We start from the raw sequence: 14,604 nt of genomic DNA, 5'->3' as shown, positions 1-14,604 counted from the left end.
CATTAACCGTATGGATTACGGTAATGCTCTGAAGTCCTCAATAAATGAAGATCTTCTTACTAGGTTCCAGCTCCTACAGAATATTGCTGCCAGATTGTGGTTGAATCTCCCTCCAAGAGCCCCGGCGGCTCCCAGATTGAGACTTCTTCACTGGCTTCCCATGAGGAAATGGACCCATTTCAAGATTCTTTGCCTAACCCACAAGAATTTACATGGCAAGGGTCCCGGATACTGGAAAAAGAAACTCATCTGGTACCACCCATGCAAGACTCTAAGATCCAGCAGCAAATTCCTTCTAACCCCTATTAAAATTCGTGCCACGTGAATTGGGGGGGTGGGTGGGGGGGGGGCAGGAGATTTTTTTCTTTTCTCGCAACCGCCCTCTGGAATAAATTACCCTTACACTTACGCGTCATCTCAGATCACCACTGTTTCCGCAGGGAACTAAAAACCTGGCTGTTCGATTTCTAACTGGCTTTTGTCTAAACCAAACTCCAGAGCCTCCGCAAAGTGCCATGAGACTTTCGGGTGATATGTTGCGCTAAATAAATATTCCTGATTTGATTGGATTCAATATGTATTTAATTTAAATGAAAAATCCAATGACATTTTAGCCTTATTGGTGGCACAGGCTGCATGTGTATTTGTGTTTATATACATATATATGTATGTTTGAAGGTACATCATACTTTTAAGTTTTTAAACATACATATATTCCCTGAAAAAAACACAGGTCTCAGTGACATTATAGTTAGGCTGACATTTCGCTCGTACAAAACCAGAGAAATTCAGCCCTTGTGGTTAGCTGAGCTAACTGTAACTTGTGCCGCCGCAATGCACTGATGATGACGTCACATATTACATCACTCATTTTTTTGTTTAAATCTGTTTATTAACATTTTTCACAGTTTACAGCTTACAAAGATAACTATGCCTATACACCGTGAGCAGTTATTCGCAAGTGTTACAATTATCCAGTACCGATCCAAAAGGAAAAGGAGACAGAGGAGTTGTGCAACAGAGGCTTAAAGGAGTCTCATGACAGCGCCCGCATAGAAGGCATAGCGGCACCTAAGAATCTTACCCCTGGGCGGCTTGTGGACATTTCAGACATAGTGCATCTTAGCCAAACTGTGGACATAGGGTACAACAAAAGGAGGACCACTTAAGCAAGGAAGGACGAGGGAGTCGCATAAGATCTTCTCCTGTGCTTAGTATAGCCGGGGAAGCCAGCTCTCTCAGCGCTCAAAGTCAAGGGGATTCTGAACAAAAGTGTGGGGGGAGGGGCATATTGCACTAGAAGTCGGGGCTACACGCCACCTCTACTAAGAAGGGAATGGGTTGTGTCAGTCTTGAGTATACTCTAGGGGTTCCCCAGTGTTAGTGGTCAATTCCTGTAATTTCTTTAAACAAAAAAATCTTTTTAACAACAAAGCTCAAGAGACCATACAGTACAAAACTGTGCCAAAAGTTCATACATGGAGAGACCACAGTAATCAGAAGCGATGTAGATATGAGGGAAAAGAAAGACAGTATCACATTACTCATACAACCAGCATCTATGTGCCCACTACCATTTCTTGGCACATCCCCTGCTTTTGTAGACCGTTTCTTCGGCATGTTGGCATTAGTCCAGATCACGTTTCCAATCCTCCAGCAGCAGAGGCCCCAACGCCCCCTAGCAATGTTACGCTTCGCAATCCCAGAAGCCAGGGCCAACCATATCCCCACGTATCTGGACCAGTCAGTTTTGCCCTTTATCATCAGCAGAAGCCACTTTGGCTCCAACAGAAACCATCTCCCCCGCCACCACAGACATAACATCAGTAACGTTCGTCTAAAAAACAAACTATCTCAGGGCATTCCCATAGGATTTGCAGGAAAGTACCTTCTTGCTGACATCCCCTAACACACTGTGTCGACGGGATCTTGCTCCATGTATATAGGTATGTGCGATGGTAGTAGGTGCAGTGTAGAATCTTCATCTGTACTAATCTAAACCTAGAGCGTATTGCAATCTTGCTAGGGCTCTGTAATGCTTCATGCCAGTCCTCATCGTCCATGCTGCCGAGGTCCCTGGCCCAGGCATCTCGGAGCGTAATCAGGGGGTCTGGTACATTGTTGACTAATTTACGATAGATCGTGGATATCAGTTTCTCAGTGACCGGGTCGAGTAGCAAACTATCTTTTAACAGGAGTAATCCGGGATAGATAAACCACTGTGTACGTGTGAGCGCAGAGCGTGCAAGAGTCTGATATGGTGATAACCCTTTGACTGATGAAGTTTGTACTCTCTCTGAAGATCTGCGAACGTGAAGGGGGAGTCCCCTTTCCATACATCCCGTAAATACTTGATTCCTAGCAATTTCCACCCCCTGAAGCCCGCCAGAGAGGCCACTTCGCGCAACAGGTCGCCCAACCACAGCAGGGTTTTACTGGTCAGCTTCCCCGCCCATCCTAGGAGTTTATTAGCCTCTCTCCAGCACTACTGCATCTTCACCCTGGTGTGATTAGGCCACTCTGGACGTGACCTTCGAGCATACAGAAGGGATTCACAATTGCTTCCAGGCATAACCAATCAACGCCTACGTACACCCAGTCGTTTTTCACCTGAAGCGGCAAGGCCCAGTAGTATAGCCTGATGTCTGGAACCGCCAGGCCACCATCATGCACTCCCTTGTGCAGATTGTGCAAGGCAATTCTTGGGGATCCTCCCTCCCAGGGCAATGTTCTGACTGCCTGTGCTATTCGTTTGAACACATTTGGGGGGACCGAGTATGGAGTATTCTGGCAAATGTAAAGGAGCCTCAGCAGTGTCATAATTTTAAATAAGGCCGCCCTCCCTATGAGGGAGAGTAGACCAATGGCCAACGTCCGCTCTGAGGCGGCTCAATCGGGGTTCAAGATTCCTATTGAGAAACACCTTCCTGTCTCGCGTGACGTATACCTCAAGATATTTAAAGTCCTCTGTTACCACCGGGGCTGCACACCCCGTGAGAGTTCTGGGAGTGCGCCCGACAGTGGAAAGATCACTGACTTCGACCAGTTGATGGTGTAACCAGAGTATCTGCCAAATAGTTCGAAGATGTGCAGTGCTGGCGCCATTGAGTGGTATGGTCACGCAACATACAAAACAATGTCATCAGCGTGGAGGGAGACAAGTTCTTCCCATCCCCCAGGCGCTGCTATGCCCCAGATCATAGGATCTCTCCGGATCCAGTGCGCCAGTGGCGCCAATGCCAAAGCGAACAGGAGGGGAGACAGGGGGCAGCCCTGTCTGGTTCCCCAGCACAGCTGGAAGGATCTTGATACTGCCCCATTGACACGCACTTGGGCCGTTGTCCTCTCATACAAGAGTCTAACCCAACTACAATAGTTCGGACCGAAGTCCATCCGCTGGAGGACCATGAACAGATAGGGCCACTCAATGCTATCGGATGCCATTGATGCATTCAGCGCCATCAAGGCCGTTTGGGAAGTCTCAGCCCCTCAGTTATGTGTAGAACCCCATAGAGTCTCCATAAGTTGTGGCGGGTACTTCTACTGGGCATAAACCCCGACTGGTCCACGTGCACCAGCTCTGTAATGATGGACACCAGTCTATCCGCCAACACCTTAGCTTCTACATTGATGAGGGAAATAGGATGGTAGGAGCTGCACTGTTCGGGTGGCTTTCTCGCTTTGTGAATTACCACAATCAACGCCGCCCTTTGATCTGGCGGAAGCAGCCCAGCCTCACTCGCCTCCGTCAGCATCTCGCGGAGTGGGGGTATTATAATTGATGACTGTCTTTTGTAAATCTCTGTGGGGAGGCCATTGGGCCCTGATGCTTTCCCAGATTTGAGGGCGCTCAGAGCAAATCCAAGTTCCTCCTCCGTGAGGTCTTCTTCGAGCCATTTGCACGCCTCTGATGGCAACATGGGCAAGGCAAAGTCCAGCAGAAAATCAGCACAGTCCTCTTCTGACCTGATGCACATTGGAGCATAAACCCGCTCGAAGTGTGAGGCAAAAGCCTCTGCTATGCTAATACACGTCGGCGAAGCGAACCAGAGACATCGAGCACCTCCAACACCCAAGACCGATCTCGGCGTTCCAACCAGGCCAGGAGCTTCAAAGCTTTGTCTCCCACATCGTAGATGCGGTGCTGCATAGCCAGCACGTAAGCCCGCGCCTCCCCATCTGCCAGTGCCATGAGGTCCCGCTGCTTCAGTGTAAGCCTATGCCTCAATTCGCGGATGAGGCCAGCACACCATCTCCCTCAAGCTGGCTAATTTCCTGCTCTAGATGTCGAATCTTCAGGGATTCCTCCTTTTTCTGCGCTCCAATCAGCGCCTGCCCCAACCCGATCAATATGTCTTGTAAGCATCCCAGTGTAACATGCAACTCCACCAACCCCTTGTTTTCTTTAAAGTATAGCTCTGAACCCTCCCGGAGCTTTTCCCAAGTGTGGGGTCACGGAGGTGCCAAGGGTCTATCCTCTGGAATTTAGCTCTGTTGGTGACCGGGTCTCTGAGGGTGACGCATACTGGAGAGTGATCTGAGATCCCCCGTGCCAGGTGCCTGCCGTTAGCAAATTCTCCTATCTTATCATTGTGGGTGAAAAAGGGCTCTATCCTGGAAAAGTACCCATGTTGCACCAAATAAAACGTGTATTGTCTAAGTGAGGGGTTGTGCGCCCGCCACATGTCCATCAGACCCATGGCCGTGGCGAAGTCTGCCAGGCCAAGCTCTTTCTGTCTGCCTGTCTGGAAACCAGTGCGGTCCACTTCCGGGCTCATGACTTTGTTTGTGTCCCCGCCAATGAGGAGAACGCCTAATGGAAGACTGGTCAAGAATGAACTCAACTTTGGAAAGATCACTGAGTGAAGACCCAGGGGTATATAACATGAACAGAACAATACCAGGCGCCCCTCCCATTTACCTGCTACCACAGCAAAACATCCTGCGTCATCTGACCACATACCAGGTATAACCAGGGGCAACGTGTTGCTTACCAATATCCCCACTCCCCGTGCCCCAGATATAAATCCGGAGTAGGCCACCATGTTATACCCAAAGCGATCTAAGGCCTTGCATCGACTTCCCCGTAAGTGTGATTCTTGGATTATAACTACATCTGGGGAGAGCCTCTTAAGGTGTTGCATAACTAACATGCGTCTGATCTTGTTACCAAGACTATTCACATTCCAGGTCCATATCTGCATGCTAGCGGGGTCGCCCATGATCGTGGGTAGGTCCTGTGGTTTTTAAGTATTCCCTCACCCTAGAAGTTCCCTCCGGGTCAATCTCCATCACCTGTTGGATCTCGAGCGTGTATCCCTTCCCTCCTGAACAAAATAAACAAGAAACCCAACTCCCCCCTCCCTGCAACCCTTCTAGGTGAGTCCCCAACCTCCCACCTCCCAAATCTGCAGAGTGCATGTCGCCCAAACAATTCAGAACTAAATATTCGTGAGGAGCCATGGACAAGCAGCCAGCACGAAGAAGTATGCAGCTGCTGACGAAAGTTACATGCCCATATTGCAAAAGTCAAGAGGCCCGCTACCAGCAACCACCAAAGCGGGTTAATTACCAATATGTAGACCAGAAAAGGAGGGATGTACGGGCCACGGGCCACAGGAATCAGTTGAGGGGTCACAAGCCCCCCTTCCAAGACCCAATTGCACCCTGAACGTACGGGCGTAGGTACAAACAATCTGTTCAGCAATGTGTGGAGCATCTCAAAGTCTCTTATCTTTCCGTTACCTTGGCGCCTGGGTACAGGTTGACCGCCCATCCTCCAGCTCGATCCCTTCATGGCTCTGCTCCGCTCCAGGGCCAATTCCTGTCATTTCAACACCATGGTGTCCCATTGAGGCACCAGGCACATATTACATCACTCATGACATGGTCAGTAACATCACTGATGACATCTCAAATGACATCACTGATGACATCATATAGTGTCTGTATGGATGATTTGGTGGGTGACTGTCAGTTGGTGTGTAAGTGGCTGCATGGGTTGATGAGTGTCTATATGAGTTATTGATTAGCTGTCTGAGTGCCGGTATGGGTGCCTGGGTGTCTGTGTAGGTGGGGGGAGGGAGATGTGACTCCCTGCATGGATGTGTGAGTGAATGATTCACTGGGTGTATGGGTTCATGAGTGCGTCTACGGGGGCTGTATGGGTGAGAGAGTGTGCATGACGATGTTGAGTTAATGGATGTCTCAGTGGTGTATGTGTGAGTAACTACATATGTGAAAGGTAGTATATGTGAGTGTTGGAGCATATAAGTGGCTGAGTGATTGGGACAGTGGATGTATGGATGAGTGTGTGCTTGTGTCGCTGATTGTATAAGAGAGTAAGTATGTGTTAGTATCTGTATGAATAAGTGAGGTGGTGTGTGTATAACTGCATAGGTGAGTAAATGGCAGTGCGATTGATTCTTTGGGTGACTGACTAGTTGTGTGAGTAAATCAATCGGCAAGGGGCGGCGTGTGAGTGGCTGTATTGATGAGTGGCTGTATTGATGAGTGACTGCATGTATGAGTGAATGGAGGTGTATGTAAACCTATGAATCAGTGAGGGGTATGTACTAACTGGTATTGGTGTGTCTATAGTTTCGGGAATGGTAGTCTGTATTTTAGAGTGGGTGTATGAAAGGTTATATTAGGGTGTGAATAGGGGCATCAGATATTAAGTGGATGATGTAATTTGAGATGTCATTCGTGATGTCACTGACCATGTCACGAGTGATTTCATATGTGACATCAGCAGTGCATTGCAGGGGCGAGAGTTATAGTTACCAAATTTCTCTGGTTTTGTAAGAGTAAAATGTCAGCCTAACTAAAAAGTCACTGAAACCTGTGGTTTTTGCAGTGTATATCTAAGGTTTTTTAATTGCTAATTACTAACTGTAACGTCCCTGAAACCTGTGTTTTTTTCCGTGAATTTCTAATGTTTTTTTTAAATGCTAATATCTAACTATGCCTAAATAAGTAGGACTTGCGCAGAAAGAGGAAGAAAGGTGCAGCAAGAGAACCGCAGAAAGAGCAACGGAAGTGCAGAAAGAAGCAAGAGAAGTGCAGAAAGAAGCAAGAGAACTGCAGAAAGAAGCAAGAGAACTGCAGAAATAATCAACAGAAGTGCAGAAAGAGGCCTACTTCGTCTGTACCTTTCCACACACTCATACAAAGTCGCCTAATCAATAGTCCTTCTCCCAAGATGTCTTAAACCTCACTTTTCTCTTGAAGGTTCACTATTCATCGACTGCTCAGAATGTTAGACCTACAAAATGTAAAACAGCAATCCTAACCATATCACTGTTGTAAGTCTCACCAAGTTTGTGAAGGTATGCATGAGTGTGTCTGCGTTTTTACCTAGTGACATGTTACATAAAAATAAACAACCAAATATGTGAATACCTGTGCTTTGAGGGCAGATAAGTGTAGAAAGGAAGAAAGGTGTAGAAAGAGCCAAGAGAAGTGTAGAAAGAAGCAAGAGAGGAAGAAAGGCCTGGAAAGAAGCCAGAGAAGTGTAGAAAGAGGCATGAAAGATACAGAAAGAAGCAAAAGAAGCATAGAAATAAGCAAGAGAGGTGCAGGAAGAGTCAAGAAAGGTACAGAAAGAGGCAAGAAAGGTGCAGAAAGAGGCAAGAGAGGTACAGAAAGAAGCAAGAGAAGTGCAGGAAGAAGCAAGGGAAATGCAGAAAGAGGCAAGAGAGGTCTATGCACCATTAGCACAAATGTAACACTCACATTTAGCAATAAGTAACATGTGACCAGTCCAGCTTTGCAAAGGGCCTTCCACCACGCTGTAACACAGGTCGCTACATTTTTGGTAATATTTGAGCCGTTTCAGCTAGAAGCATGTTTTTTTTCTCCAAATCTGCATTCGGAGGTGATGGATTATGTGGCAAATGCGCAAAATTTATAAATATGTGAAAATCGGCATGGCCGAACAGTCGCATAATTCTAGTGGCCCTTCTCATACCTCTGACTAGGTCCAGAAGTGCTTCTCTGTGGTTGCTTTATTTTTGGGCGTTCTTGAGTTTATAGTTTGGCTTCTTTGGAAACTAGGAAAACTAAACCATAGTTTATCACTCCACAACACAGACTATCATACCACATAATCACTCTCCATACCACATAATCCCATTCCACATAATTCATATATTCTAAATACATCATACTTTCTAGCCAGATAATTTCACTGAACATACCACATAATTGCACTACACACAACATACATCCACTCCACTCCAAAAAACATTACTAAAAATGTTTTACATTTACAACACCAATAGCTCTAACTCTCGCACATGGGAGTCCTTTTGCATTGCAAATACTTGTTTAACTAGTGGTCGCGTTTGCAGACTGGTGGAGAAAAGAGGTTGGGCCTCAAACCAGCGCTCGGGAATCCCGCTGCCTAGTACTTACAGGAGGTACCAGGAGGGCTTCTTGGCCCCCAAAGTCCCTCAGAAGTAAAGTGGACTTCATCCCCCAACCAGTAGTGTGCCACGAAGCATGATTACAGAGTGGTGGAGAAAGGGGGTATCGTCTCTGAAAACGTTTCAGCAATCTAGCTGTGTGGGGCTTACTGGAGGTAACAGGAGGGGTAGTTGGCCCCCAAGGACATCCTTGAGGGCCAACTACCCTACCTGTCACCTCCAGCAAGCCCCACACAGCTGGATTGCTGAGACGTGGTCAGTGGCCACGCCCCCTTTTTACACCACTGCAAACGTGCCTCCTGGCGCACTGCTGCTTGGGGGATGAAGTCCAGTTTAGTCCTTTAAGTCCTAAGGACACAATGGGACCTCACTGCCCCACCAGCAGCGCGCCAAGAGGTGCGTTTGCTGGGTGTTGTAAAAAGGGGCGCACCCTCGGACCACCTCTCAGCAATCCCACTATGTGGGTCTTTCTGGAGGTACTTGGTGGGCTAGTTGGCCCTTAAGGACCATCAGCAGTGAAGTGGAATTCATCCCCCAACCCAGAGCGTGGCAGGAGACGCGTTTGCAGTGTGGTGCAGAGAGGGGGCGGGGCCTTCGGCAAGGTGCTGGTTTCTTTCTTTAAAAAAAAAAAAATTAGGATTGGGGCTGTGTGGACCCCCTTACCTTGACACTTTTGGGCCCCAGCCACCGCATCCCCGGGACTGAGCCAATTAAAAAAAAAAAAAAAAAAAAAAGGGAGGGGAAGTGGGCCGATTACGACCCTGGGACCCCATCCCCCAGGGCATGGCCAATCTTTTTTTTTTTTTTTAAATGGGTCGTCGGGGCCTTTGCGGCACCCCTAGCCAGGCCATTTTAGGCCCCGGGACCTCATCCCCTCTATTTACATTATTGCCCCCGGGACCTGGCTCACTCGGGAGCGTAATAAAACTAAGCACGGGAGACTGTTCTTCGTTTAAAAAAACCCCAAAACATTATAGCAGGATTTGCGGACCCTATGGGACTCCTGCCGACAAAAAAAAATGTTTTTTGGGCCTTGGGGGTCCCTTTGGGACCCCTTGAGCAGGCCCAGGGGGGTCATGGTGTTTCTACCTTGCCCCCTTTTCTATCCTTTTTTTTAACCTTTTTTCTTGTTACTTGGTTCAACCGTGTAACAAGATGGCTGCCAACACTTCCTGGTTTGAAGTGTTGGCAGCCAATCAGATCACAGGGTTGAGATCGGCAGGATTTGTGGATCTTCCACGGCCACAGTTGTATATCTGAGAAATCTTTACATTTCTCAGGAACTACTGAACAAATTCACACCATTTACCAAAAACTGCGCTTTCTGAACCAAGAGCTACCCTTTTGCCAAATATGGTGTAATTCCGTTCAGCAGTTCGCGCTGTAGTCGTGCCTAAAGTTTCCTATGGAAATGAACATGGAGAAAAAATGTTTTGGCAGCCCCCTTTTTTCTTTTGCCTCCGCTTGATGAATCACATTTGGAACGCTTAGCACCACAGTTGAAGTGAGTGGGCCATTAGTTTTAAAACTTTCGCAAAGATTCGTCAAACGGCTCCAAAGATATTGGCAAAAGAAAAAATGCTTTTTCAATAGAAAGAAGGTCTATATATATATATATTTTGTTTAGGCTCAAGATCCCCACACATGGGCAGGACTATTCAGTGCTTATTGATAAGTATCTCCTGGAAGAGAAGCCTTCTTCCTACAGAATATCCATTAGCATCGCCAAACTGATGGACCTCTCAGACTTTGTTTCTTAGATCAAAAGTGAAACTGCATAACAAGAATTGGAAATAATCTGTTAAATTCAGGGGATACTAAATCAATCAGGTCATTAAACTTGGAAATATCAGCCAGTGGGGACTCCTGTAAAGTAGATTAATCTTCTGCTCCCTCCCACGGAACTCAGTTATCCCATCCAGGCATCTGACTATCATGAGAGCTGAGCTCGCTTTGGCATCACAATCATCCTAGTCACTCAGACTCCTTGGTATCATCATCAAGTTTGCAGCCGGACAACTACACTAAGATCTAGGAGCAGGTTGTCGAGGATGCATGGACAACCGGTGGAGGGGAAGCTAACCGCTGAATAGAAGTAACCCGTTAAAGTGAAGATGAGCCAGCAGAGCTGTAACCACAGAATTGGGATAGATGCTACAAGTTGCAGTATGAGCGGAGTCATAACCAAAGCTGGAGGTTGAGGCCACTAGTGTGTTCTGGTTGGGCCGTGGCAAGTATTGCAACATGCGCCTGAGAAAGTCAGGAAAGTCCACCAGAACATTAACCATAGGAGATGATGTGAAGGTATGGAACAAGGTCTATCCCCATATTGTAGCTTGGGGTGGTAATTGGAGATACCAGGCACCAGATGGGTGTCCAAATCTTGGGACCTTGGTTTTCAAGATCCTCCTCGGAGTAGATGTGAACAGGTCTTCCTCTCCAGCAGGTCTGGCTCCATCCTACTGTGCTCCTTTTTCTTGGATGGATGAGTTTTCCATGTTAATCTGTGGTTGAGGTTTGAGCGTGATGCAGATCAACGCTGTAGTTGAAGAGGGAGCAATACCACGATAGGACTGTGCTTGACTGACATTGTGGTAGATGTTGACAGGATCTACATGGATGGGCATATTAATGAATCAGTTGGGGTATTGATGGAGAGGTAATTGATAGGGGCAATACCAATGAAGAAACCATGACTAATAAGAGGGCTAGAATGCTGGCAATCATCAACATAGACTGAGGAGGCATCCATGACAATTTCTTCGTAAAGGAGGAGGCATTACTTCTGCTTGTATTTACTCATCAACACAGAGGCTGTCAACTATGCAGAGGACTAGTGTACCTTCTCAGGCAAGGATGAAGGAGCAGTCATCAATTGATCAGAAGACCAATATACATTGACCTTTTCTGAAGGGTACGCACCTACAAGTGGAGTCTGTTCCTTCAAGGAAGGAACAGATTATGGCAGAGAGCCTCGGAGGAAGATGCTCTGACAGGGTCCTGTGAGCTCGGACAGGCACTGAGCAGCAACCAACATGAATGGACACAGGCAAATCTAGACCATGTAGTTCTCTAAGTAATGTGAACATGGTAATGGGAAGACAATTTAATTAGCTGTTCTCAGCTGCCTTCACATTCTGTGGTCTTGTTCACTGTCAAGACTAGGTCTAATGAGGTGTACGGTTTTATTAAGTTCACGGGCCGTTACATGACCAGTATTTAAGAAATGCCAGATGGACGTAGTGTAAATATTCAATGACTGATTTCTCTTAATGCTAAATGGATGCATCTATGGCAGTTTCCACCCACTAGCACATAATTTAAAGTACTGACTGTACAAACCACACACCCTTACCTCCTCTGTTCTGTGACAGTCAGGGCTCTCAGCTTCTCCTTCCCGGCATCATCTTCAGCTGTGCTGAAGTCTGTTTTTTCATCTAGAAGCAGATTCTGCAACATAAATAGCAAGAAGATGATCAAAGCACTAAAATTGTAGTTAAGGTGTACATAGAATGTAAAAACAGGTTGAAAAAACCCCACAGAAAGAAAGTAGGGGCACATGAGAAAGTATCAGCCGGAGGTTATACGGTAAGTCAATCTGGAAGAACAGTTCTAAGATCTGGTGACTGTGTGTGTGTGTTTGTGATTGTGTGTGTGATCGTGTGGGTGTGTATATAGACATATATATTGATTTCACTTAAGGAAATACAGTTTAAGTAGAGCTGTGTCCCTTGTAATTAGCTCTGCAACTCAAGCAAAACTTCCACAACATTTCATTAAGTGATCCCTTGATTTGATAGATGCAATTACAAATGTTGTAAATCTTACAGACGAGATACCATACAAAAGTTCCATCAACACTATGAAGGATTATTGGTGTGAGTACGTGTTGTTATTTAATTACATTGAGCTTTTAGGTGTTGTAAATATTGTGAGGTCACAAACATTGCATTTGGTGAGTAATTTCTGGTTTGTACAGATGTTGTGTGTGTCTTTAATTGTGGGGCAAACTATAAATGGTGAGCTTCATTAGTTTTTAGGTTTCTATTTATAACTTCACTTTATATGTGTTTTGTAAGGATGTTGTTAAACATGTTATAACCAATACTAAACACAGTTTCCCTTTTATTTGTAACGTTTCAGTGTATTTCTATTTTCTATATACTAAATTCAAGTTCTTTGAAATGATTCCCTTCCACTGTGCACAGGAGGATATATGGCCAAGCCAACCCCCAACTCGACGCAGGCAGTCAAGTCCCTGCTGCATATAGCTTTTGAGAATCAAGGCATAGACCTGCTCCCATTTCTCTTTTGAAATTATTTTGACATTTTTTATTAATTCTTTTAAAGGTTTATGAGCCCTATTGTTGGTTTGCAGGCCCTTACAGACTTGAGTCCTCCTGCTAGGCTTAGGTAGGGTTTGCTAGATCCCAGCACCCCGTAATGAACCCTTCCTTGAGATAAGCAACCACTACAGCAAAATCTACTTTTTTCTTTCACATTTACTTCTGCCACACCCAAGCCAGATGTCCGGGGGATGCTCCACGGACCCTTTATGGATCCTTCACTTTTTGTTTTTCAGTAGAGGCGACGCTAAGTCCCACATACTGCAAAAAGCTCACAGTAGTAAAGCCAAAAAGGAGAACGGGGAAAAAAGGGCCCTTGTCGAATGAAATTTGTTATTTTTTTTTTTAGAGCATTTGAACTAGCAAATGGTCTGAGCAACCCACTTCGTGGCTCATCCATGGCCAACTGGCCTAGATAGCTATAACTTTTTAAGCCTCTGAAGCCCAACCAACACATTTTTGTAATGCTTTTCTTTTGAAAGATTTTTTCTATAGATTAAAGCAAAGAATCCTAAGGAAGCTTAAATGAGAAAAAAATCTTATACTATTGCTTAAAAAAGGCACAGCTAATGTGCAGTTATGGTTGCGAATTAAAACCATGCACAGCGTGGCCCTGCATCCAACCTGGGCAGCCAATCCACGCTGTGCATGGCCTTGCAATGACCATAGCAATCCCCATAGAAAAGGAAAATCAGCATTTTTATTAACTTTAACACCAGTGGATCCTTTTGAGGCCCACCAATTGAGCCAGGCAGTCAGGTGATGCTTCTTACATCCTGTTATGGCAGTCCCAGCATTTTTAGGTTTCGCCTAAGTGAAAGCCTGCGCACTGCGCAGGCTTTTCACGCAGGTGAAAACCTAATGAGAATGATAGTGGCTTGGGAATTCGCCCCTCTGTTCCATTGGCTAGCTCCATAAATGGAGGCTAGCCATTGGAACAGAGATCTGTCCGTCATGGCCGGACCAGATTCGTGGGCGTTCCCGCGATTTCTTCCCTCTCCGCAACGTCATGAAGACGTGGCCACTGTGGGCGTGTACTTTATTTTATTTTTTTTCAACCGATGTTTGTCTTCATTATTAACTTTGTCCCTGTCCCGCGTGCAACAAGATGGAGGCTCTGATCCGCGAGTTTTTGTTGCTTGAAGATCACACCGGGCGTTTGAATCTCCAGCTCAGACGTGGGCGCCAACGCAGACATCAGCCAAACACAGCAGCGGTATGATTGCAGGTCAGCACGTCGATCGCCGACCATCAGAGCATGCAGTTCACGGACATGCCCATGGAGGTGGCTCCCGCCGGCCGGGGGCATCCTTTTCCCGAATTTCGCTCCAGTGCGTGCGATTCCTGCCCAGGGCCTGCATGCAGTGTGAGCAGCAGAGCCGGGGCGCAGGCGCGGGAGGAGCAGCACTTCCAGGCTTTGTGTGTGTGTGTGTGTGTGTGTGAGTGCGGTGCGTGCGCCGGAGAGAGCGAGAGAGAGGGACCGGCCGCGGCTGCCACTCACATGGAGCCGAGCGGTGACCTTCCTGGTGCTAGCCCCAGAGCCGCGTGCACAGCAGGGTCACTCCGAGACACCCACGAACCCCGGGACACCTGCCCCAGAGCCGCTGCAGACATGGAGAGCGGCGCCGAGCCCCAGCCTGCCCCGGAACCCGCCCAGAGCAGGGGAGACGAGAGTCAGGAGGGAGCCTGCGGCCAAGGTAGGACTCTCGGGCACAGCACTCTGTGTGTGTGAGGGTCAGCGGAGACTCAGGTCTGAAGTGTGGACAGGCGTTCTATACAGGACAATCGCCCAGGATGCTGTCCGTGCTTGTTGCGCTCTGGGAGGACCG

General features: G+C 46.9%; 1 protein-coding gene across 8 annotated transcripts in view; it reads right to left on the bottom strand.

Annotated features, from left to right (window-relative positions):
- USP40 (ubiquitin specific peptidase 40) overlaps positions 1-14,604 on the bottom strand; it is a 660,245-nt gene that overhangs the window by 19,863 nt on the left and 625,778 nt on the right. For all 8 annotated transcript variants that reach the window (XM_078681394.1, XM_078681396.1, XM_078681399.1 and 5 more), the window contains exon 32: positions 11,785-11,879. In XM_078681394.1, the coding sequence (XP_078537520.1) occupies positions 11,785-11,879 (95 nt within the window). The remainder of the gene's footprint in view (positions 1-11,784; positions 11,880-14,604) is intronic.

This window comes from Lissotriton helveticus, chromosome 3_1 (genome assembly GCF_964261635.1).
Source record: "Lissotriton helveticus chromosome 3_1, aLisHel1.1, whole genome shotgun sequence".
Lineage (NCBI taxonomy): Eukaryota > Metazoa > Chordata > Amphibia > Caudata > Salamandridae > Lissotriton > Lissotriton helveticus.
The sequence above is the reverse complement of the archived record's forward strand: the minus strand, read 5'-3'. Positions and strand labels throughout refer to the sequence as shown.